Raw genomic sequence first — 23,659 nt, forward strand, 5'->3', positions numbered from 1 at the left:
AAATATAATCTATGGAGTCTGCCACGCCTCCTTCTGATAACACATTCTGAGAGTATAAAAAAAGAACATCGATACTATTAGATATTGAGTAAATTATACAATGGATATATAAATATTAGACAGATACGATCCAGCTTATTATACTAATTAAGAATTTATATACTTCATGTTATGGGCCCCGCTTCCATGATAGTCCAAAGTCCCATATTTATGCAAAAGGCAGAGAAATTGAATTATATATGTACATGGCCTTTATGATTTATATATAGCTGTCGCATTAATATCAATATCTCAGTATCAATTTCTATATTAATAAGAATATGTGCAAATAATTCAATATCTTAATATTCATTTTAAATAGTTTTCCATATATACTGCTAATTTAAAATTAAATCAACTTTTGTTTATTTATAATCCCCAACAATTCACAGTTATTCAGTTCACTTGAGACGGAGATTGCACAAAATACATATTCAGTGAATGGAAATGCCTCATTAAATACGAAATATATTTAACCATCTCTTGCTCTCGCTTTGGTTATGCAAAATTCTTGTGTTTATTGAAGGATTTATTGTGCAAATTTCGAGTGTGCCTCAGCCTATTTGGCAAATGCCTCGTTAACGGCTTTAGATTATGTTTGAATGCTGGCAGACATAAACGTTACGTAAGCACCGTAGTCATAAACCACGTTTATCATGCCCAAACACGAAATCTTCCTCGGCTGCACTTCATTTGATATCCTTTGGAGTCGTTTGGATTCCATTGGAGTCTTGCTGCTGCAGCCTGTCTGCCTGTCTACTGCTTGCCTGCCTGCTGCCTGCCTGCCTTGCTTGCTGTCCTGGCTTTTATCTAATGTACTTGTCTGCTGGTCTGCCTTTTGCCCTGAAGGCAGTCCGCTAACTAAGTATCCTTCATCAAAGTTGCACCCGCACTCGAACCATCAGAGCAACCAAACGAGCCCCGACCAAAAATCTCTCCACACAAAAAAATCACAACAGCAACAACAACAACATGAACAGCTCCGGACTCCAAGTAAATATTTCCACTTTTCGGCCACAAATGCAATTGGGCCTGATGATATTTGTTACTTCCGTTTTGGCTTGCAATAGAGGAAATGAAGTTGGTACTGTTGTTGCCCTTGTTGTTGTTCGTATTGTTGTTGTTGCAGTTGTTGTTCTTGTTGTACACTGCAACAAGCTGCGTTCGCACAACTCTTGTCAGATTTGTCAGCTTAGCAATTGTCTGGGCTGTTCTTCAGTAATTTACGTTGTTTTCTCAAATTTATTGTGGCATAAATAAAAATATTTTGTCAGATTTCTCTTCTTAAATTTTCAATTTATTATGTTTAACAGCTAAGGCAATCAACAATGTTTTTCTAACTTTTTTTTTTATATCTTAAGAGTGAGCGGAACTGACAGTCCTGTAAGTGCTGTAAGTACTAAAAAGTTCAAGACTGCTCAAAACTTGGTTTTATGAATTGAAAGAGATTTTATACTTAGGCATATTTATTTTATCAGCATTGCGATAATATATCAAATATTATCTTTTCTTTATTAAATCAAATTACTTTCAACCGTATTATTTTAGTTTTTTGGGGTGCCATTATTTTATGCTTATTCGTTTAAATACAAAAAAAAAAGTTGTATGTGTTAATGTACATTAAAAAAGTATTATACATCTTTGATAAAGTAAAAATCTATAAAGGAGTGAAATCCTATTAATCTAGTCAAAAATACAAGATAAATTAATAAGTAAATAAATAAAAATATTTTTAAAAAATGTATAAATAAAATTAAACTAAATAAAACATATAAAATACAATACAAATAAATAAATAGTAAATAAAAAAATGTTTTCTTTATTTAAAAAAAAAAATAAAATTTAATATTATTTTAAAATATAAATACAAATTATTGTTGTTTATTGTTAAAAGTCTATTTGAAAGTGAAATAGTGAATTGAATAGATTTAAAAATAGGTAATAAAAATATAAAACATAATGAAAATAGTTTTACTTTTTCTATTTTTTAAATATAAATATCCCACTCTTATTGTAATAGTCCCCCAATAATTCGCTCAGTGCTGAGGCAAACCACAAATTTCCTGTTGCTATTGTATATATGGTTTTTTTTCCCCCAATTGCTGGTAAATCTCTGCGAATAATCTGCGTAAACATCAATTTGAATGGTTCGGCCAGGCGCGCTTACAACAGGATAAGCTATTATTCACTATTCAGCACACACAACTCAGCTAGTCAACATTCACAATAGACGGGCCATTCACCGTGTACGCTCTCCACTCACCGATGTTTGATGTTTCAGGAAAATCCCAAAAAACTAAAGAAACCCAAAATGAAACCGCAATGTTTCATTTGTTTCATGGTCAAATTGCATGCAATGGGAATTTGAATATATATGCAGTGATATATATGTGTATATGTGTATATATATAAGTGTGCGTGTGTGCGTGCCTTAGTATGCGGCCCTTTGAGCACATTTCTAGCCACTTTATCGCCTTTTCACATCTACTCATTGCTTTCTTATCTTGAAGCATTACCAGCGTCTGCATAGCAAATTCCAGCCTAACTGTTGGATATGTCTGTGTGAATGTGTGGGTGTGTGTATATATATCTGTGTCCGCATGTCTCCAATTCCAGGCACTTGTCCCATTGAAACTTTGTGCATTGTGTGACAAGTCGACATACATATACATACATGTGTGTATTGCATTCTCTCTCTCTCTCTCTGCTTCCCTCTCTTTCCCTCTGTCTCTTTGTCTCTGTTACTTGCTCGAACTTTGCTAGTCTAACTGTGTGTCTCTTGGTCTCGGGTCGCTTGTTGATATTGCACTTTGCCTTGCATGCAAAAATTTTTGGCAACTGATGCGCCGCCTGTGGCTGTGAGCGTAGGGGCCAAAAGCCAAACAGTTGCTTGGCCAAATGAACTTTTCTAATACCATGAACCAAGAGGCAATACCAGAAACCTGCAGAAACCCCTACACCGTTTCCCCTGTCTCTATCTCCTTGCCTTAGCTTCTAGTTGGGCTTTTGTGCCCGCTACGTAGACTCTTAGCAAGAGCTTTAGTTGTCCGACGGTTTCCAGCCTCGTTTTCATTCATGGCATGGCAAATTATTCTGTCGTTAATTAGTGAACGATATACACATACACACGCACACACACAGTTGCTTGGCTTATTTCTACATCATTTGCACGCACTCAAAGTTGTGTATCTGAAACTCGGAACTGATGTCCTGTCATTCCATTGCTATATGAACATTTCTCTGCCTCCCCTCCACGCACACAAACTTGTCATTATCCTGGCTGGACCACAAATTGCTTTGGCTACCATTTTCATTTGCTTTTAGGCTCTAACTAACCATTTTACCTCGTCTTCTTCACAAATTCTTGTTTATCTTGGCTACGGCACTTGAATTGAGTGACAGGCAGCGCCGGCCATGGCCAATAGTCGCTTGATTGGGGTTCCATGCAGGTGACCGGAGTTCCCGGAGCACAGGTACTAGAAATTTAATAGCCACAAGAATTAGACAACAAAAATTGGGAAATAATTTATGAACTCAACCAAAGTAACGAGAAGTATTGCTATACGCTGGCTAATGAGAGTTTCGAAAATATGTCAGCTTTTGAAATATTACCAATGGACCTACAGGTGATAAAATCTATATATAGTTGAATATGTATCCACTCTTATCTGAGAATTATATTGATTTTCATGTTGTCTGCCTCGTTATATACCCATTCAAATATAATATCTGGAATATTATATTAATATAGATGTTATCGATATTGTAAATAGTTGATAAACTGTACTTATCGTTCTTAGTGAAATCACTTTTAATGTTAATCGAATAAAATGACAAATATAGAATACATTTTAGCATTTTTTATCGATATAAATTTGCTAATGAAAGTAGATTTTATTTATAGCTCATGAAAACTAAAGAACAACTCAAATAAAATCTATGAGCGGGTGAAATGTTATTGATAATATAAAGAGTTATTGAATGGGTTTATCTATATTTGTTTATAAAGGCTGTCTGAATTTCTGTAATGACCGTATATATTTTGCCAAACTTATAAATATAATGTTACCGATAACTGAAACATTCAAGATGTCGCTGAATCGATATATATGTATTGAATGAAATTACAAATCTGTTAAAATATTTCAGCAGTTTAAATATAATCGATTGACATTCATGCCATCGATATATCAGTACTGATGCATGATAAAATGAAATTGAATGTTATTTTTAATATTTGTTATCTGAAGTGTTATCGATAACTCAAACGATGGCTCTAATATCCAGAATCGGAAACAGACAGACAGCATCACCTTTGCTGGGTCAGCACATACTTTTCCATAAATAATTTGCAAGTAATCTCCAATTGTAAGCAACTTGGCTCTCAGATGGTAATCTAAGCCGAGCCAAAGTCTTACTTGAACTTAACGTATTTACATAAAAACTAATGTATCTCGCCATGCATTTTAATATTAATCTATATTTAAGCTGAAAGCGAACAAAACAATAACAAAAAGGCAACGGCAGATGGCTAGAGCGAGCAACAAACCGAGTCTCAGTCGCAAAAACTAATTTGTATGCGAAGAGGCGAAGTTTGTGTTGTCGCCAGAATCAACCCACTGTGTCAGTCCATCTCTCTGTCTGTCTGCCTGTCTGTCCGACCACGTGTCAGTCGTATATTTGTTGGTCTACACCCGCGTCGGACGTTGCCAAAATGCGTAATATCACACTTGGGCGGCGGTGGAGTTGGTACTGAGAATGCCATCCCCCGAGTTGGCCAAGTGAGCAACTGGATTTGGCTTGGCCGGGTGTCTGGTGGCTTTATGCTGGAAGTGTTGAAGCGCAGGTGACGGCGACAGGAAGAGCTATAGCTGCTGGGCATCTACAGAGACTAGGCAACAGTTCTCTCTTAGCAAAATATACTACCTAAAAATAGAAATACATAGACGTTATTATATGACCACAGACACACAGACAGACAGGCAGACGGACGGACGAACTCAGACGGCTTTGGGCGTTGTGTAAATAAATTGAAGATTTGTTTTGACCAACTCAACAGAGTCTATTCATATATGTAGATGTGAGTGTGTGTTTACATACATATGTATATATATATATGTGTGTGTGTGTGTGTGTGGGTATGCGAGTCTATCGATACTTGAGGCATCTGCCTTTCGAAACTGTCAGCGTATGGGATACAACAATTTTTATTCAGCATGTTTATTCATGGGAAAACTAATTTTTGCCAAATTAAATATATATTCGACAGCTGCCTGTAGTTTTGCCTCTTTTCCTATTGACCATTCATTCCAAATGGCATTTTTATTGCCTGAAAATGCTTGAGGAATTCCAATACTTGATTTTAGAAAACAAACCAAATTTAAATTCGTTTATTGGGCTTGGTCTGTGGTTAAAGACGATTTTTTTTTTTAGTATTTAAGTGGAAATTAGAACTCTAACAAATTGAATTTGAAGTATATCAATTTTAAAATGATTTTAAGAATAATATTTTAATTAATTATTATCTTTTACAAAAATTAAATGTGATTGTGTACTATTTGAATCAATTATATAATAAATATTATTGCATCAATAAATACTTTAATAATATAATAAGAAAAACAACAAAGTTTCGAAAAAGTAAAAAATAGTTTGTTTCAATTTTATTGGATGTGTGCAGTATAAATTTCTTTAAAATTCATTCATTATATAAATTAAAAAATTAATTTTATTTCACTTAAAATTGTATCTTCATATAAATTAATAACAAAAAAAATCGAATTACCTTGAATAAATTTATACTTAATATTCAAGTTTATATAATTTTTCTTGATATTTTATTATTGAATAAAAAGAATTTGTCAAAATTAATTTTCATAAAATTATATTACATTGTATTTTAAAATATAATAGTATAATAATATTCTTCTACGATTATTATTAATAGCTATACATATAAATACAATATAATATATATACATATAATACATATAAAGTTTTAACTATTTCTGACATCAAAGAGATTATTAAAATTCAGTTTGCGCCCCTCCACAACTTTCGTCTCTCGAGAATCACAGTATAATGATAAATATTTTATACAACAATTTCAATAAAAACAACTGCTGCTTAGGTGCACACAAAAACCAATGCACTTAAGTATCTCTTATCAAATGGAATTGAGTTGAGAGATTGAAAAGCTTTTAAATTAATTTGTTAATGAGCTTTGATTTTGCCTTAAATACTGCTCAAGCCAACTGAATATTGGCATCGTTGTTGGCATTCATAAGCTGCTTAAATTTGATCCTTTGAGGCATTAAAGGCTCAATCTTTGGCAAACACACACACGCACACACATATGCGATGCCTGGCATAAATTAAAACATTTTTTCATTTAATTAAAATAAATATTATTATAAATACAAACAGAGAAGAAAAGTGGAAAAGTAAACAGTTTAAGGCAGCCAAATACCGTTCATGTTGACGTTGACATGGTCGACAATAAAGCTGATGATGATGATGAACGTAATGATGATGATGATTGGGATGGAAATGACGACGAAGTAAACAAAACTAAGGGAGCACAAAAACAAAATAATCAAATCATTTGCAAAATAAAAGAAAATTACAATGAATTATATGTAATGTATTTACATACGTACACCCAAACACGCACACACAAGCACGCGCGTCCCCGCTCGCTTTGCGTGCCACGCCCCGTTCATGTGCACGGAACGCCCAGCGAACTTTTGCCTGTGGCATTTAGCAGCATGTGACGCCCTTGTGTATGCTATTAAATTTTTTATTATATACTTATAACAATTCGAAGAAATGAAAAGAACAAACAGTTCAAGCAGCACAGCAACAGCAACATCAGCATCGCAATTTATGCTCAAAAGTAATCGGCCAATACACATTTTTCAAAAGAGATTGATTCAGTCGGGGTATGTAGGGAATATGAGTATGGCTAGACTATGTGGAGAGTTGTGACAGCTTTTCGATTGCGAAGAGAGAGAGAGACAGAGAGGTAGAGAGAGAGGAAGAGAGAGGCAGAGAGAGAGAGAGGGAGGGAGAGAGAGAGAGAGAGATAGTGAGATAGATAAGAGAGAAGAGGACATAGACTAAGAGGGAGAGGGAGGAAGACACAGAATAAGATGAATAGTCAGCGTAAGAGAGAGAGAGAGAGAGAGAGAGAGAGAACGAAGATAGAAACAGAGAAAGAAGAGCAGGCAGAGAGGCAGAAGGAAATGGGAGGGAGAAAGACAGACAAACTGATAGAGAGAGGTAGAAAGATAAAAAGAGATAAATATATTAGAATAGAAAGAGGCTGACATAGAGAAAGAGAGTGACACAGGAAATAGAGAAATTGTGAGAAAGAGAGGAAAGATACGACGGAGGTGGAAAGATACTCAGATTGATGTGCTGAAATATGCATATCTTTAAAAATTTTCTTAGCAAAAACATTGAAATTCCTTAAGCGATATCTATCGATAAATCACGAAAATAGCCACCATTTTGTATGCTAACGTATTTAATGGGTATTTAAGTCGCGTTGACTTGTGATTGTGCAGGACGCTGGAGCTGCATGTGCTTGGCTCAAATTCAAACTCAAACTCAAACTCAAACGCGTACTTTACATGTTTAAAGTGAGCAAATTGTGAAAAACGTCTGTTGTGTTTGTTGTTGTTGTTTTTCTCTCTCAGTTTTTTTATTTTGTCGATCTGTAGGGATTTGGTGTTGCTGTTGTTTTTGTTGTTGCTTTGGTTGTATGGCATGCGGGTGTTGCTTGCTGCTTGCTGCGCTGCTTTGTAAGAGCGTGTTTTTTTCGCCCTCAATTTCATTTGCAATTGAATTTGGGATTATTTTTCATTTTTGCTGCGCATCTTGCAGAGGTCACAAGTGCCTCAAATTGGTGGCAAAGGAGCGGGTCGAATGGCCCGAGCCCAAAGCCCCCTCCCCGCCCTACCCTGCTCGAGACATACAAAAGCCGCTTGCATGTCTGAGCGCCGTTTGTCTCTGACTGACGCTTGTTCTTCTTCTTCTTATTTCTGCTGTTGCTGTGTTGGAAATCCCCTTGGCAGTAGCATGTTCAGGAAGAGGGACAAACCCGAATGCCTTGGCCCCAGTCAGCAACGGGAAGTTGTAAAATTCATAAGTCGAGCGCGTGGCTTTTGTGCAATTGGAGCAACAAGAAACAAGAAGAAAGCCAAAGGCACAGAAAGTAGAAGAGAGAGAAATAAAAAATGAAATATATAGAAAAAATCTTGTACAAGTGCAAGTTGCCATAGAAGTGGGTTGGCATAAAGGTGGGAAGGCGTATGAGGGGAGGGGAGGGGGCTGGATTGAATTGGGTGTCGAAGCGACTGCGACTGGGAGAGATAACAGCAAAGTGCACTTTAATCTCTGTGAAGAAATCTCGGAGCGCTGCGACGCAGCAGCAAAATATGATTGAAGTGTCGGTTGTGTGTGGTTAGCTCTTGGGTGTGCACAACCAACAACTGACTGTGCGTGTGTGCATGTGTGTGTGTGTGTGCGTCAAGTAAAAGGTATAAAAAAAGCTAACGTTTGAGTGGCAGCGAAAAGGGTGCGAGAGAGAAAAAAGAATTGGGAAAATGAAATGTGAAGTAAACTGCGCCAACAGCTGTTGATTGAAATGGCGCGAGTGCTGAGAGGCCAAGCACACACGAGCATACATACATAAATGTCACACACACACACACACACACACACACAGAGAGACACCTACACAAATGTTAAGGTGGGCAAGGAGAAGGCGCTGCCATCTCGAGTGCCACACTCAAAGGCAACAGCGCACACAGCATAAAGACCGAAAATCAGACAACATCTTGGGCAAAAGGATCCAGCTGATGCCTGACTGCCTGCGTCCAGGCAAACACATCAGATAAGCACGATTGAATGCAAGCCGCCCCCCTTCCCTCCCTAGCGCCTAAAAGACCAGCAGGAGCAGCAGCAGCAGACGAGTAGAGTGATGGACGGGCTACAGATACAACAAAGCTGTCCTAAAAAGCAACCAAAAGAAAGTAAAGACGGTGCAACAACAACAACAACGGCTACAGCACCAACAAAAAAGTACAAAAAGTAGCAGGCAAAAAAAAATGCGAAATAAAAAACGGGTCATTGGAGTAAGATGAGCGACCGCTCTTAAGCCAGAAAAAAAGCAGAAAAAAATCTTGCAGCAACAGCAACGGCAGGGTCCTCCCCCCTTCAAATGGTAATGCCGCGGTGCACAAAGCGCTATACAATGAGCATACCGTTTTGCCCTAATCAAATCAAAATTCTAGACGACTAGGCAAAAGCCCTGTAAAGGGTGCAACTAACTGTAAAAGAGTTGTGCTTCATAGATAGGCACATTCGCCGGATCTCTGTTGTTTATGGAAGAACCTTCTCCGTTGGAGCATTGTTAGGTCATTATAGTAAATAGTTTTCAGCCTGATTACATTGTCAAGCCGGTGTTTAATTTTAAGTTAGCTTGAATTTTACATTAACTGTAATTAAATTGTATTAAATATATAAACAAATAGTTTTTACTTTCGTCATTAGCATTTGAATTGCTTTATGATATTTATTATTATTATTTTTTATTTTAATAAAAAATTTATGATTTATTTAATTTATTTAATTATTTTTAAATAATTTTTTTTATTATTATCTTTATATTATTTTTGTATAATATATTAATGTAACCTCATCATTAATTTTTATATTTACGGTCATTATTTCAATTTTTATTTTCATTATTATAATATATTATTATTATATATATTCAATTATAATGATTTTTCCTTTAACTTATTATTATTATTTTTTTTTAATAATTTTTCTTCCGTATTTTTGTTTTTATTAGCACTTTAATAGTCATCATTATTCAAATTTAAGTACATTTATTTAATTTATATTAAAAATAATTTGTTTGCTATTTATTACTCTGTCGCAGTTCATATTATTCTTAAAAATTCAACAAGTTTTCATACATACAAATACGTAAAGCAAAATGTAAATAGAGGAATACCCTCAACAAAAATTGTTATTCACCATTTTTGTGGCAAGCAATTTTCAGCTTTAATCCTAAATGTAACAGAAATATATTAGAGTTTTCTCAACGCACATTAGCATTGTTTCTAATCACATTCATGAAATGATTGCACAATAATTTCCTAGCTGAGTATACCCTGTGCAGCTGTAATGCTTAAAGGGCATAAAGCGAAGAGACAGAGAATTAAGGGAAGGATGCCTTTGAAATGCAAATTACACCCAAGAGAGAGAGAGAGAATCATTGAGGGAGAGTTGGGATGGGATGGAATGGAATGGAGTGGGATGGGATGGGAGTCGAGTGCCAGTGCCGAGATGCAGCGGAAAAGAAAATGCGGAAACTGCGCGCTGTCGGATTCTTGGCTTGTCGAGTGTTATGTATTTAGTGGCTGCCTCTGCCGCTGCCTCTGCCGCTGCCTCTGCCGCTGCTGCTGCTGCTGCTGCTGCTCCTCGAGCTCTTTAGCTCTTTAGCACCTGCCGTACAGTTTGCGCTTTGGCATAGGTCGCGTTTTCATTGCTGTTGTTGTGGCAGTGCGACTGTGGCGTTGCCACACAGTCAACCAGCTGAAGCTGAAGCTGTAGCTGGCAACGCCGTGAACTCTGCACGCAAAGAAATAATAAAGACAAACAGTGCATTGTGCGTTGGCTTGAATAAAAAACAGTAGTAGAAGAAGAAGAAGAAGAGTTGTTGGCCAGGTAAGGGAAAACAGTGTAAAAGCATAATGATAATGGCAACAGCAGGAGCAGCAGGAGTAGAAGTAGTCATAACTCCCCCCACAACTCCCGCTCTTCACACTTCTGCGTCCAACTTGACACAATAGCACGCGGCCAAATAAAAATTTATGGCACAGCTGAAAACTGCAATGTAGCCAGTGTGTACACACTGTGGCCCCGAGTCCGAAATCCCATTTCAAATTGTGTGTGAGCAGGAGAGATGGCTGGGGGTGAGTGGTGCGGGAGGTCGTGGAATCCGGGTGTAGCGGGCCGGCCGCACCGTAAAACTGGGTGGCCTGTTATGAGTTTTAACGGTTCGTCGAAGCCGGTCAGCGGCATTGGCGAGATGGAATTTAAGTAGAAACCAAAAATAAAAAAGAAGAAGAAGAAACGTACAAAAACACAAACAGAAAGAATAAAAAAATAAAATAAAAACTTTTAATGAAAAGTGCACTGAATTCTTAATGCCCGTCCAGTCAAAAGCTCCACTTTTTACTATTTTCACCACGGCGCACTTTCGATTATGCTCTTTAAAGTCAGGCGTATACGCTGATTTAAGCACGTACGTTAAGTGAAACATATACAAATAAATATATATACTTATTATATATGCCTGCTTGCTTATATGTGATGGGCTATTGAGGTTGAGTAAACAAAGATTATTTCAAGAGCTATTTAAATATAATTCAGTGAGTGAAAGGCTTGAAATTCATAACTATGAATTGCTATCGATTGCGTACAGTCAATTAATTTTTAACATGTTTCAAAATGATTTTCTTCCACGCAGATGCATAAAAAAGTTAAGTCCTTTTGAAGTTTAATTGAAGAAATAAAAAAAAAAAAGTTTGTATAATAAAAATAAATTAATCTTTTTAAATAACAATAATAAAAATAATCGATTATTCCAATATGCCAATTGCCAACAAATTGAAATCTTATCTTATCAATGACTTAGATTTTATATGATATAAACATTTTTATTAACATGTTGTTTTCATAAGGAAATAGATAATTCTTTTTTATTAATTCTTAGCCTTTTACATCTCTTGTAATATATTAAATATTACATAAAGACCATAAAGAATTTAATGTAATAGTATTTTGAAAGTCTTAAAAAAATATATATAAATAAATATTTTGTAACGATAAACAAACTTTTCTACAATAAAGAGAAAAATATATAATTTTTTTTTTTTAATTTGTCCACTTTACTAAAAAAATTTTAAAAATTATTTTAGTGTACTTTTTAATAAAAAAAAAGCTTAACAAGAAAATATAAAATAGCTTACAGCATTAGAATTTTGTGTCTAGAGCACTTACCAGCCTCAAGTGCGCACAGATTAAAAATGATTTCATTTTTATATAATACTTAGTTTTTTTTTTTTTTCTTTTGTATTCTTAATTCACTTAAAGTGACTTTCGGCTTTGTCTTACTGCCCCAGAGCGAACAGTGCGCCCATATTGCAGGCCAGATATGCAAAATGTATGTAAATGGGCAGAACCATAAAAAAATGCGGGCAACTTTAAAACACATAAAAGAAGGAAAAAGAAAAGATTTCTGAGTGCCTCAGTTGACAATTGCTGCTGTGTGAAAAATGCGTCAAGATAAAAGGAAAATTTACAAATTGGTAGGGGAGTGGCGAGGTGGAGCGGGGCGGGGCAGAAAGCAAAACGAAGGAGCCGCACAGCGTTTAAGCAATAAAACAATAAATTTTCATTACCGGACTCGTGGCTATTAACTGTTTCCGCTGGCCAAAAAAAAGTAAATGCATTTAAACAGGCAGCAGTTTTAAATGTGTATAAAAATAAATAAAAATACAAATTGCTATATATATATATATGTGTCTGTGTGTGTTTCATTTATTTATACATATACATATATGCTACGTTTGAACTGCAGTGGACGCTCGAAAGTATGCAACACTTTTGTAATTTATTTTATTTCTGTCGGCTTTTTATTATTTTTTTGCTCTCCCATTTCAAACATTTGACTTTGGCATTTTACATTAAAAATTTTTATTCTTTTATATACGTTTTTTTTCCTTTTTTTTATAATACCTATTTTTGTACTATTTTCTCTTTATTCACCCGCACTTGGCATTTTCTCTGTGTCTGTGTGTTTTGCGCTTTAATTACATTTTCGTGGTTTTCATTTTGTGCACCATAAATAATTTCACCCATGCAATGCTGCGCTGCTTCTTCTACAGCTTTTTTTTTATTATACCCCTCTCTCTCTCTCTCTCTCTCTCTCTTTCACTCTCTTTGTTTTTTAGTATTTCCATTTTTCTCTTCGCATAAAATGATTTGGCCCACGTCCAGAGTAGGTGAACACAAAACTAAATGTTGTTGTTGCCTTTTGCGGCTGCATCAGCATTAATTTGCTTAAAATGAAAACGTGCTTTAAAAAAAGATAAAAAAAAAAGATTTTCTATACTCTTCCCTACTTGAAAAGTGAGTAAGGAAGGTATATTGGGTTTTGACGGATGTGCGGAGCTAAGATAGGATTTTATGTACACATATGCTATTTTGGAAATTTCTGGGTTGCTCCATATCTTCTTTTCGATAATTAATTATATAATAATTTAAAATTTACAATCAATCATTACTAAAATATCAAGCCATCAAAACTAGTAAAAAAAAAAAAAATATATAAGACTTAATTATCAAAAAATTAACAAAAAAAAAAAAAAAAAAAAAACAACAAAATATATATATATACATATACATAAACATATATATATATATATGTTTATGTATATGTATATAAATATTTTGTTTGTTTTTTTTTTTTTTTTTTTTTAAGTTTCTTAATGATTAAGTCTTATGTCTTATATATAAACATATATATATGTATATATATGTTTATGTATGTGTATATGCATATATAAACCAGCGTGAGACATTTTTGAAGCTTCTTTCTCTCGTAACTCAACCTGAACTCCACATCAACTTGACTATAATTTTTGGTTTTCGTTTTTGTTTTGTTCTTGCAGGTCACGTGGGCGGCTGTGGCATAACGGAGGAGGTCTCACAATGGATGGAGAATATACAAAATTCAGCGGTTGAGGAGCTGCCAGTGCCCATGTCAAAGGATGTCCAAAAGCTGCACCGGAAACAGCAACACAAAAAGGCAACGGCTGCCCAGCAACAACAACAGCAACAGCAACAGCAGCAACAGCAACAGCAGCAACAGCAACAACAGCTACTATATCCACCGAAGAAATACGCCAGCAGCGATGATGATTTCAAATTGCCACATCAGAAATATACAAAGGAAGCAAACTTGGGCGACGGCAACGGTGGATTCTATGATCCAGAGACCGGACGTCGCTTGGGCACCACGGCCAATGTCGCCGAGTGGCGTCAACTGGTCCACGAGCGTGTGCGTCGCGCCAGTGGCAACGGCGGTGCTGGTGGCAACAATGCTGCGGCTAACGGTTCATCTGGCGCCGGACGCGGACGTGAGGATAACAAGAATACCTGCTCGCTGTATATACAAACAGATCCATTGATTTGGCGTCATATACGCGAGAGTATTGCTGATGTAAGTCTGACTATCGATGCCGCCAGTTGTGGGTGGGGGGTGTGGCTGAAGGCTGAGGGCTTGCTGCGTGGCAGATGTGGAGTGGTCGTGGCCTGCCAGTTCGTGCGCCAAATTAAAACCGAAGCAGCAGCAGCAACAGCAGCAACAACAACAGTTTCTCTGTGGCTTAAACAACACAAAACAAAATCCATGAGTTTTGCAATTTTTTACGAGCGAATGCTTCACTTTTTGGCTCTCAAGCATAAAACAAAAGGCCCCAATTTTTCTGGATGATGCGCGGGCAATGCTTGAGGGAGTGCAAGCGAGACGACTGTATGGGGTGGAGGGGGGTACGCGGCGCGTAGTCAGTCCGACGCCATTTTTTGTTTCTGTTCGCTCAAAGAAATTGGGTGATGCGCTACGATAAGTGAAAATTGTTCTTTGGTTAGCTGAAAGTCAGCTTAGTTGCTGAAAAGTTGCTAGATTATTTTATGATTTTTTTAAAATTCAAGCAAATGTTTGTTGCTAGTTGTCAAGATTATAGAATCTTATTGAAGAAATTTCACCACATAGACTTCTTATTATTTTTTTTTTTTTATAATTTTTAAATAAGTCGAGCACAGTTTTTTGTTAGTTGTGAAGATTATGGAATTTTAATGCAGAAATTTCACCACATAGATTTATTAACTCCTTTTTTATTTTATTTATTCATTTATTTATTTAAAAAAAAATTCAGTGTTTTCTTAAAAGTTGATTTTTTTCTAATGATTTTAAAATAAGTCAAGCACAATTTTTTGTTAGTTGTCAAGATTAAGGAATCTTAATGAAGGAATTTCGAGCCTTATTTTTTTCAGTAAATATATATTATTTTATTGTTTATAAATAAAACCGAATCTTGGGCTTGTTTAAAGCTCAGAAAAAAAGTTATTTCAAAAGAAAAGTTCGTTTCAAAATTTTAAGACATTTTTCATTAGTTTAATAATTTCTGAGTCATAAACACAGCATAGAAATTGAATCTCTCATAAAATATAGTTATCTAAATTATTCTTTGTAAACACATTTTTGCTTTTCAAATCAATAATTTGGAACATAATAGCCACTTAATTTATATTCATGCCTACTCAAATTATCCTTAAGCATGCACACAGCACTTCAAAATCAATTTACCTCAACTTGGCTTTCTAATAAATTTCGACCTGGCTTAATTAAATTTTCGTATATAATTATTATCTTGAGTTAACAATAACCTCAAGTGTTTCGCACACATGAAATCATTTAGAGCACAATTCGAGCAGCTCTTAAGCATGGTTGGCCCCACACACAATTCGCCGAGCAACCTTATGAAGGGTGATTTTATTTTTTCTCCTTTCCTCTTTCCATTTCCTTGAAATTTGCTTGAATTTCGCCTTTGCTTGGCGGCGTCTTCAAAGCAATCAACCAATCAGCTGACCTGCTTCGATATCTGCAGCGCATGCAATCAACCGTTATAGCCGGGGTGCCTCCGCTCTCTCTCTCTCTCTCTTGCTCTTTCTCTCTATTTTGCTCGACAATTCTTTTGCTCTACGCTTGCTCGTTCGCAAGCAATTCTTTTGCCTCACTTTATGTTTACGTTCATTTTTTTCGCATTGTACACGCTGTTGTTGTTCTTCCAATTGTTGTTGTTGTTGTTGTCGTCGTCGACGTCGACGTCAACATCCTCGTCAGATTCGTTCTGCAGCGTACCCGACCCCGACCCTCTTGCGAAATGCTCCACCCGCTTCTGTCTTCGCTCACTCACTCACTCGCTCATTCACTCACTCGCTCACTCTCTCGCTCGGCATCCCTCACTCTTTCTTCACCGTTTTGTCTGTTTATTTGCAATGAGTTTTGCATAATTCGCGCATTTGTTTCGTTCGTCGCTGCGTTCGTGACGCGTTTTTATTGGCCTGTGCAATGAAATGAAAGGGTATATTGATTTGTATAATTGTGTGTGTGTGTGTATTTATTTATTTAGTAGATAGAGATCATATCATAAAGCTGGAATATAGCACTGGCTACAGCGGCTTTTTGCTTATTGGGTGAAGATAATTAGGAATCAATATTAGTCACGGATTATAATATCTATTTATTTTCTAAAAGAATATAGCCTTGATCTATTAGAAGCAACTAGAAATATATTTCAATTTGTATTTTGCCATCTCAGGATTTTACTTTGAAATATATCATTTTCATATTATATATATATCTTTTTTTTATAAATCTTTCACATTCTCTTGGAATTACATTTCCCAGGGTATTTCTAGGCACATATCCCATTCATTTGTTGGTTCTATTTACTCGCCTTTTGTCACTGGGCCCAGCGGCATTTTGATTTTGGAACCAAAAACTGCCGTTAGCGGTGCGCTGATAGACCATGCCCCACGTGGCCCACACCGCACGGTTAAAAACCACGAAATCCCGCAAATCCACCCGCTCAACGCGCACGCGAATATATAAAAGCGAAAAAAGTTCTGAAAAATATTCGACGGGTTTTTAGCTGAATTTGCATTTTTATACAAATATATTTGAAGAGTGCTTGTTGTGTGTGTGGGGTGTGTGTGGGGTGTGTGCGGGGGTGTGTGCGGGGTGTGTGCTGGGGCCCTGGGCAACAACAAACTGGGGAATGGGGTCGTTTGTTTGTCTGGCTGCTTTGTTTGCCACGCCCCTTGTTTGCTCAAAATGTCAAGCGCAGCGGCACTGCGATTGAGATTTTTATTACGAACGAGCGCGTCCGCTCGCGCCCAAAAGTCGACTTCATTGATTTTTATTTTTAATTTAATTTTTTCTTTGTACTTATTTTGTTAATTTTTGCTGATATATTTGTGTGTGTGTGTAAAATTAATTTGTGAAAATTTGGTGACTTCCTTTTCATGTTGACGCTTATGCAGCACGATCGCGGTCGCAAGTACGAGATAGATGTGAAGACCCGGGAGGAAATCACATCGCTGATTGCACATCATGTGACGGCCGTTAATTACATTTACCGCAACACAAAGTTCGATGGACGGACGGAGCATCGCAACATACGCTTTGAGGTGAGTGAACAGCAGCAGTGGCAGTGGCAGCAGCAACTCAGCAGCGCCCCCTGCCGGTTGCCAATTGCCGAACAGAGCTGGAAGGGTGGCTCCACAGTCCACATCCCACTGCCCACAGGCAACAATGGCCACAGAACAAAGAGCGTGTCCCTGGACCAGGACCAGGACCAGAGCAGCAGCAACAGCTCCAGCAACCAGGACAACCTCATCAGGGTTGTAAAGAGAAGCGTTTAAGCGCAGACAGACCCAATAATTATGCGTGGAACGAGTTGCGCTGACGCCAGCGCCGAGTTAAGATGGGTTTTAGTATCATAAACCTTAAAGTCAAGGGCCTTTAAGCTGAAAGGATTGATATTTTGTATAGATTGAATACGATTTCAATAGTGAAACGAAATGGAATTGTAACATTCTACAGTTTAAGTTAAGTTAGGCTCTCACTTCACAGGTTGAGGTATTTAAATTGTCTATTTTATATTAATGGAACATCCTAAAGTATTTGAGTGAGTATTTTGAGTATTTTGTGTCCATAGCTCGTTCATTTCGCATTCGTTAAGGATCATATTCTTCATATATTGTATAGAAGTACTATATAATACTTTTCATTGTGAATCAAGCTTGAGCTGCAAATAATTTAAAGTTATGGCTTTTTATATGGCTTCAAGGGAAGAACTATATATTTTTTTATTAACTATTGGTATAAAAGCTATATAGTATTAATAGAGAACGTAGTAAAATTGCAATACATTAAACATGATTGATTGTATTAGGCTCAAATTAAAACTGATCTAAGGAAAGGTAGTCACATTTTATAAGGGAAATGAATTGTGAATGGAACAAATGAAAACATAACTTTATTTTTATTTCTAATTGACATATTGGAACTATTTAATTTATGAAACTGTAATCTCCGGTATTCTTCTCCAGGTGCAACGCATTAAAATCGACGACGATTCCGCCTGTCGCAATTCCTACAATGGGCCACACAATGCATTTTGTAACGAGCACATGGATGTCTCGAACTTCTTGAATCTCCACTCGCTAGAGGATCACTCAGACTTTTGTCTAGCCTACGTATTTACCTACAGGTGAGTGCCAAATCAAATCATACATTATTTAACTTTTTATCGAACCTAATCGTCTCTCTTTCCATCCTGCAGAGATTTTACGGGCGGCACTTTGGGCCTGGCCTGGGTGGCCAGCGCGTCGGGCGCCTCGGGCGGCATTTGCGAGAAGTACAAAACCTACACGGAAACTGTGGGCGGCCAGTACCAGAGCACCAAGCGCTCCTTGAACACGGGCATCATCACCTTTGTCAACTACAACAGTCGCGTCCCACCAAAGGTGTCGCAGCTGACGCTGGCCCATGAGATTGGACACAATTTTGGATCACCGGTAAGTGGATGGAGGTGTAGGGGGTGGGAATGCATGGGATGCAAGTTAGAAATAATTACGTCTCTTGTTATTGTTTGCTAGATTCAGATTCTCAATATAGGAATTATTGAGATTTATTCCGCATTCCATTATAATTTATAGTTGAATTATATTTTACCATTTTGATTTTAACTTAGTATTAATGTAATTTATTTTTATTAACAGTATTTCATTCCATTGTTTCAGCAAATTTGTACATTTTATTAAATTCCCTACTTTAAACTAGCTTAGTTCCATTATATTTAATTTCATACTTTCCAAAATTCATGTTCTATTCCATCGTTCCACCTTGCTTTTCACGTAAGATTGCGCAAAAATGAATATGCATTCATTGCGTATGACAAATGCATATGGAATTAAGTGTTTCATTCCACCATTCCTCACTAAATGACCATCTACGGAGTCTTCCACGTTCTACACTATATTTTCATGTCAATTAGCACAAAAATGTCTTAGGATCCATTGCGCATAATCATTTAATGTTATATTAAGTGTTTCATTCCATTATTCCAACGCTAACTAATCGATTGCCATATGTTCCACAGCACGACTACCCACAAGAATGCCGTCCCAGTGGACCCAACGGCAACTTCATAATGTTTGCCAGCGCCACCTCTGGCGATCGTCCCAACAATTCGAAATTCTCACCCTGTTCCATACGCAACATTTCCAATGTGCTGGATGTGCTGGTGGGCAATACGAAACGTGATTGCTTCAAGGCATCGGAGGGCGCCTTCTGCGGCAACAAGATCGTGGAGTCGGGCGAGGAGTGCGACTGTGGCTTCAACGAGGAGGAGTGCAAAGACAATTGCTGCTATCCGCGCCTGATCAGCGAATACGATCAGTCGCTCAACTCGAGTGCGAAGGGGTGTAGGCGTCGGGCCAAGACGCAGTGCTCGCCGTCGCAGGGCCCCTGCTGCCTGGCCAACTCCTGCGCGTTTGTGCCCTCGCACTTCCACCAGAAATGCAAGGAGGAGACGGAGTGCAGCTGGTCGAGCACCTGCAATGGCACCACGGCCGAGTGCCCCGAGCCCCGGCATCGCGATGACAAAACGATGTGCAACAACGGCACCGCCCTGTGCATACGCGGCGAGTGCAGTGGATCGCCCTGTTTGCTCTGGAATATGACCAAATGCTTCCTCACCTCGACGACGCTGCCGCACGTGGACAAGCGCAAGCTCTGCGAGCTCGCCTGCCAGGATGGCAACGATACGTCCACCTGTCGCAGCACCAGTGAATTCGCTGCCGAATACAACATCCAACCGGGTGGCATCAGCCTGCAGCCGGGCTCACCCTGCGACAACTTCCAGGGCTACTGCGATGTGTTCCTCAAGTGTCGCGCCGTCGATGCGGACGGACCGCTAGTGCGGCTCAAGAATCTGCTGCTCAATCGGGAAACCCTGCTGACCGTCACCGAGTGGGTCACCGGCAACTGGTATCTGGTGGTGCTCATTGGCGTCGGCTTCATCGTCGTCCTGGGCGCATTCATCAAATGCTGCGCCGTGCACACGCCCAGCTCCAATCCGAAGAAGCGCCGGGCTCGACGCATCAGCGAAACGCTGCGTGCGCCAATGAATACGCTGCGTCGCATGGTAATTTTCGCTTGAGTTTGAATTTCCGATATGCTCGTTAATCTCTTGCTGTACTTCCGTCTGCCTGTCCGCTTATCCATTCGGCTATTGGCCTGAGCTCGAGCTGCCTTATCTAGATGCTTGCAATTGGGTACATTTACACTCCAGTAGAATATGTCCGGGATATAGTTTATATATCGCCCATTGGGGGTGTGACAAGTCTAAACCAAGCTTAAAAATGGTATTTAAACTGCAAAAAGGGGGTCTCAAAGAGTATCTATGCATCTATCTATCCATCTATCCATTCACTATCTATTTAATTATTTTCCACCTAAACATCTGTATCATTCGAACTGTCTATTCAGTTTACCTAGCTATCCTCTACCTATTTTCTTGATATTGTCGCCAGAGACTTACAGCTTATTATACATATAGTCCAAGAGCGCTCCCAGGCTAAAAATATCAATTTAAAGTCAGCTAGGTTTTAGCTTTCAGGTTGCCTTCCACAGACAGATATCTTATATATATTTCGCCACTTGAGTCCGCTTAGAATATCTTGGACGAGTATTACGTAGTCGGTTACAGCCGACTGAGGTTTGATTACTTCTTTCACACTATATTCTACATCCCTTAACCGCAGCAGCGTCATCCCAATCAACGTGGTGCTGGGCCGCGCAGCATTCCACCGCCCGCGCACGAGGCGCAACATTATCCGAGAGGTGGGGGCGGTGGTGGCGGCGGACGACATGGTGGATCACGTGGACACAATCACCACAATGCGCATCCGCACGAATGGGATCGGCATCAGGGGGGCCATTCGATAGTCCCGCTGCCCACGGGCGGCAGCCACTCCAGCCGCAGTGCCCCGGCGAATCAGGCGCGTCGCAGCGATGGGCGTGGCACACGGCCCAGCAGCAGTGGCAGGCCGCAGGCGAGCGGCGGAGCAGCTGGACGATCTGGGTATGGAGTCGATCAAACGGGCGTGGGTGGTGCTATGGGTGGTGGTGTGCAGGCGGCCATTAGCAGCGGTGGTGTGGTGGCGCGTGCGCAGCTGCCACTGCCATTGCTGCCGGCAACTGCACAGCAACAACAACAACAACAACAAGCACTCTCACCGCAACAACAACAACAACAACAACAACAGCCGCAAGCGTTCTATGCGCCGAAAGGTGCGTCTGCCACTCCACGAGAGTGTTCTATGCCAGTAGTTCCCCAATGCCAGAGAGCTGCTGTTTAGTTTCTCATATTTGTTTCACTGAACTACTAAAGCAAACACACATTTAATTTCTATTTTGACCTATTTTTCTTTTTCCTTTTTTTTTGCCCACTTTTCCATCAACTATATATATATATATATGCCTCATCTGTATTTGCAATTCAAATCAAAATCATAAAAAAAATGTCTGAAATTCAGAATTACCGCCACGCAATAAGTCCCGCTCGTCACGTACCACGGCCACGCCCCCGACAGTGGCTGGCAGCAGTAAGCAAGCCAAAAGCGCCAAAGCCAAAGACACACAACAACAACAACAACAGAACAACAAACACAACAACAGCAACCGCAGCCGCAGCAGCAGCAAAGACAAGGCAACAGCAGCCGCTGGCAAGATGCGCCGCAATATTGTTTACTAAATGTGGAACGCTTGGAATTGGAACGCGTCAACACATGCCATATACATTACAAACACAACTACAATATATATATATATATATACAATATATATACCAAACCTCCACGCGCTTGCTAGCGTGCCATTTCCATCGTTCCACGCAAACGGCTTTGCCCCCCTCACCCACCCACACAAAACGAATTTGATCAGCAATTGGTATGAATAATTTTCACTAGCGTTTTCTTTTTATATTTCCCTCACGACTCGATTGTATTTAGCCCGTCTTGAATTTTGTTGTTCTTGATTTTGTTTCCTTCTGGTCCTCGGCTCTAATAACAGCACTTCGTATTCCTCTTATTATTATTATTTGTTGTTTGTCCTTTGCTTGTTTTACTCTCTTTCTGTTTTTGGCATGTTTCCACTTTGTTTGTTTATATTGTTTGAGTCTTTCCGATAATTTGTATTGTTGTTGTTTTTGTTATTGCATGCACACTAAAAATACTATATTAATAATCAAGACTAATTCTGTTTACTAACTCAACTAACGCGAGCAACTGCACCGAATGCAATGCAAATTAACATAAATTGTGTACATAAAAAGATAAATACGTTGTATATAAACACTTAAATGAAAAATATTAATTTAAATTTTTTTAAATATAAAGGACTAAATAAAAAAAATGTATAAAAATAAAACAAAAATAAAACATACATAACATAAATTATGTAAGAAACTTAATTTAAATTCAACTTTTGTATTTTTTTTTTTTTTTTTTTTAATAAGTGCAGTTTTTTTTTAATTAATTAAAAAGTAAACTAAAAAAAAGGCAATTATTTTAATTTAAAACAAATGAAAGTCCTTTGTTTACTTTTATTTTTTTATGCAAAAAAAGTTTATTCAAATTATATATATTTTTTTTCTCAAACTAAATATTTAATTTAAACACAAACTTTAAAACTTGATTTCATGTGAAAAAAAATTTTTATTTTTTTTTTTATTTGTTTGCCAATATCAAAACTTTGAACTGTGCTGGAATTTATGCAAGTTGTTTCCAAAAGGCATTTCATTAGCATAGTTATAAAAACCGAAAAAAGTAAGAAAACTACTAAAAACTACTAAAACCAAGTTTAACTATATGCGTGTATGTGTGTGTGTGTGAGTTTTAATATAAATCGATAAGCTGCACATGGCCTAATTCAAGCAGTTGCCCAGAGGGGGGCGGGCCAACTTGACTTGAACTGGCGCCACGAGCAGCTACAAGTCAAGAAACTAATACAACTTTTAATGTATATGTTTTCTCTCTTTCCATCTGTCTCTGTCTCTCGCTCTCGCTCTGACTTTGTCTCCCTCACATATATATATATATATATGTTTATATATGTATTTAATCTGGCTTAGGCGTCGCGCCCCCGCCGCCGCTACTAGTAAGCTATAGTCGACCGACATCGCTGCATGAGCAACAACAACAGCGACAGCAGCAGACGTTAGAGGAGCTGCAGCAGGAGCCGGAGGAGCACGCCTATGCTGATGCCTATGCGGCATTGGGGCGCGGCCACTATGAGTCGACGAGGCGGGCGCCCAGCAATAGCAAAGTTTGACAGCCAAAATTAATGTCGGAGCGCCATAAAAAACCAAAAGGAAAGCGACAAAAGCAACAGCAACAGCAACAA

General features: G+C 38.2%; 1 protein-coding gene across 4 annotated transcripts in view; it reads left to right on the forward strand.

Moving 5' to 3' along the window:
• The window catches only part of LOC6576994 (disintegrin and metalloproteinase domain-containing protein 10), a 148,985-nt gene extending 125,326 nt beyond the window's left edge, over nucleotides 1-23,659 (forward strand). The window contains exons 6-12 of one of the 4 annotated variants that reach the window (XM_032729093.2): nucleotides 13,794-14,344; nucleotides 17,230-17,376; nucleotides 18,301-18,461; nucleotides 18,534-18,768; nucleotides 19,353-20,399; nucleotides 21,019-21,547; nucleotides 23,388-23,659. In XM_032729093.2, the coding sequence (XP_032584984.1) occupies nucleotides 13,794-14,344; nucleotides 17,230-17,376; nucleotides 18,301-18,461; nucleotides 18,534-18,768; nucleotides 19,353-20,399; nucleotides 21,019-21,547; nucleotides 23,388-23,587 (2,870 nt within the window). In that variant the 3' untranslated portion in view covers nucleotides 23,588-23,659. Of the gene's footprint in view, nucleotides 1-13,793; nucleotides 14,345-17,229; nucleotides 17,377-18,300; nucleotides 18,462-18,533; nucleotides 18,769-19,352; nucleotides 20,400-21,018; nucleotides 21,548-21,792; nucleotides 22,104-23,387 lie in introns of those variants that run through there. The other 3 variants (XM_032729092.2, XM_032729090.2, XM_032729091.2) reach the window with 3 other exon arrangements.

The sequence above is a fragment of the Drosophila mojavensis genome, unplaced genomic scaffold, assembly GCF_018153725.1.
Source record: "Drosophila mojavensis isolate 15081-1352.22 unplaced genomic scaffold, ASM1815372v1 contig_36, whole genome shotgun sequence".
Taxonomy (NCBI): domain Eukaryota; kingdom Metazoa; phylum Arthropoda; class Insecta; order Diptera; family Drosophilidae; genus Drosophila; species Drosophila mojavensis.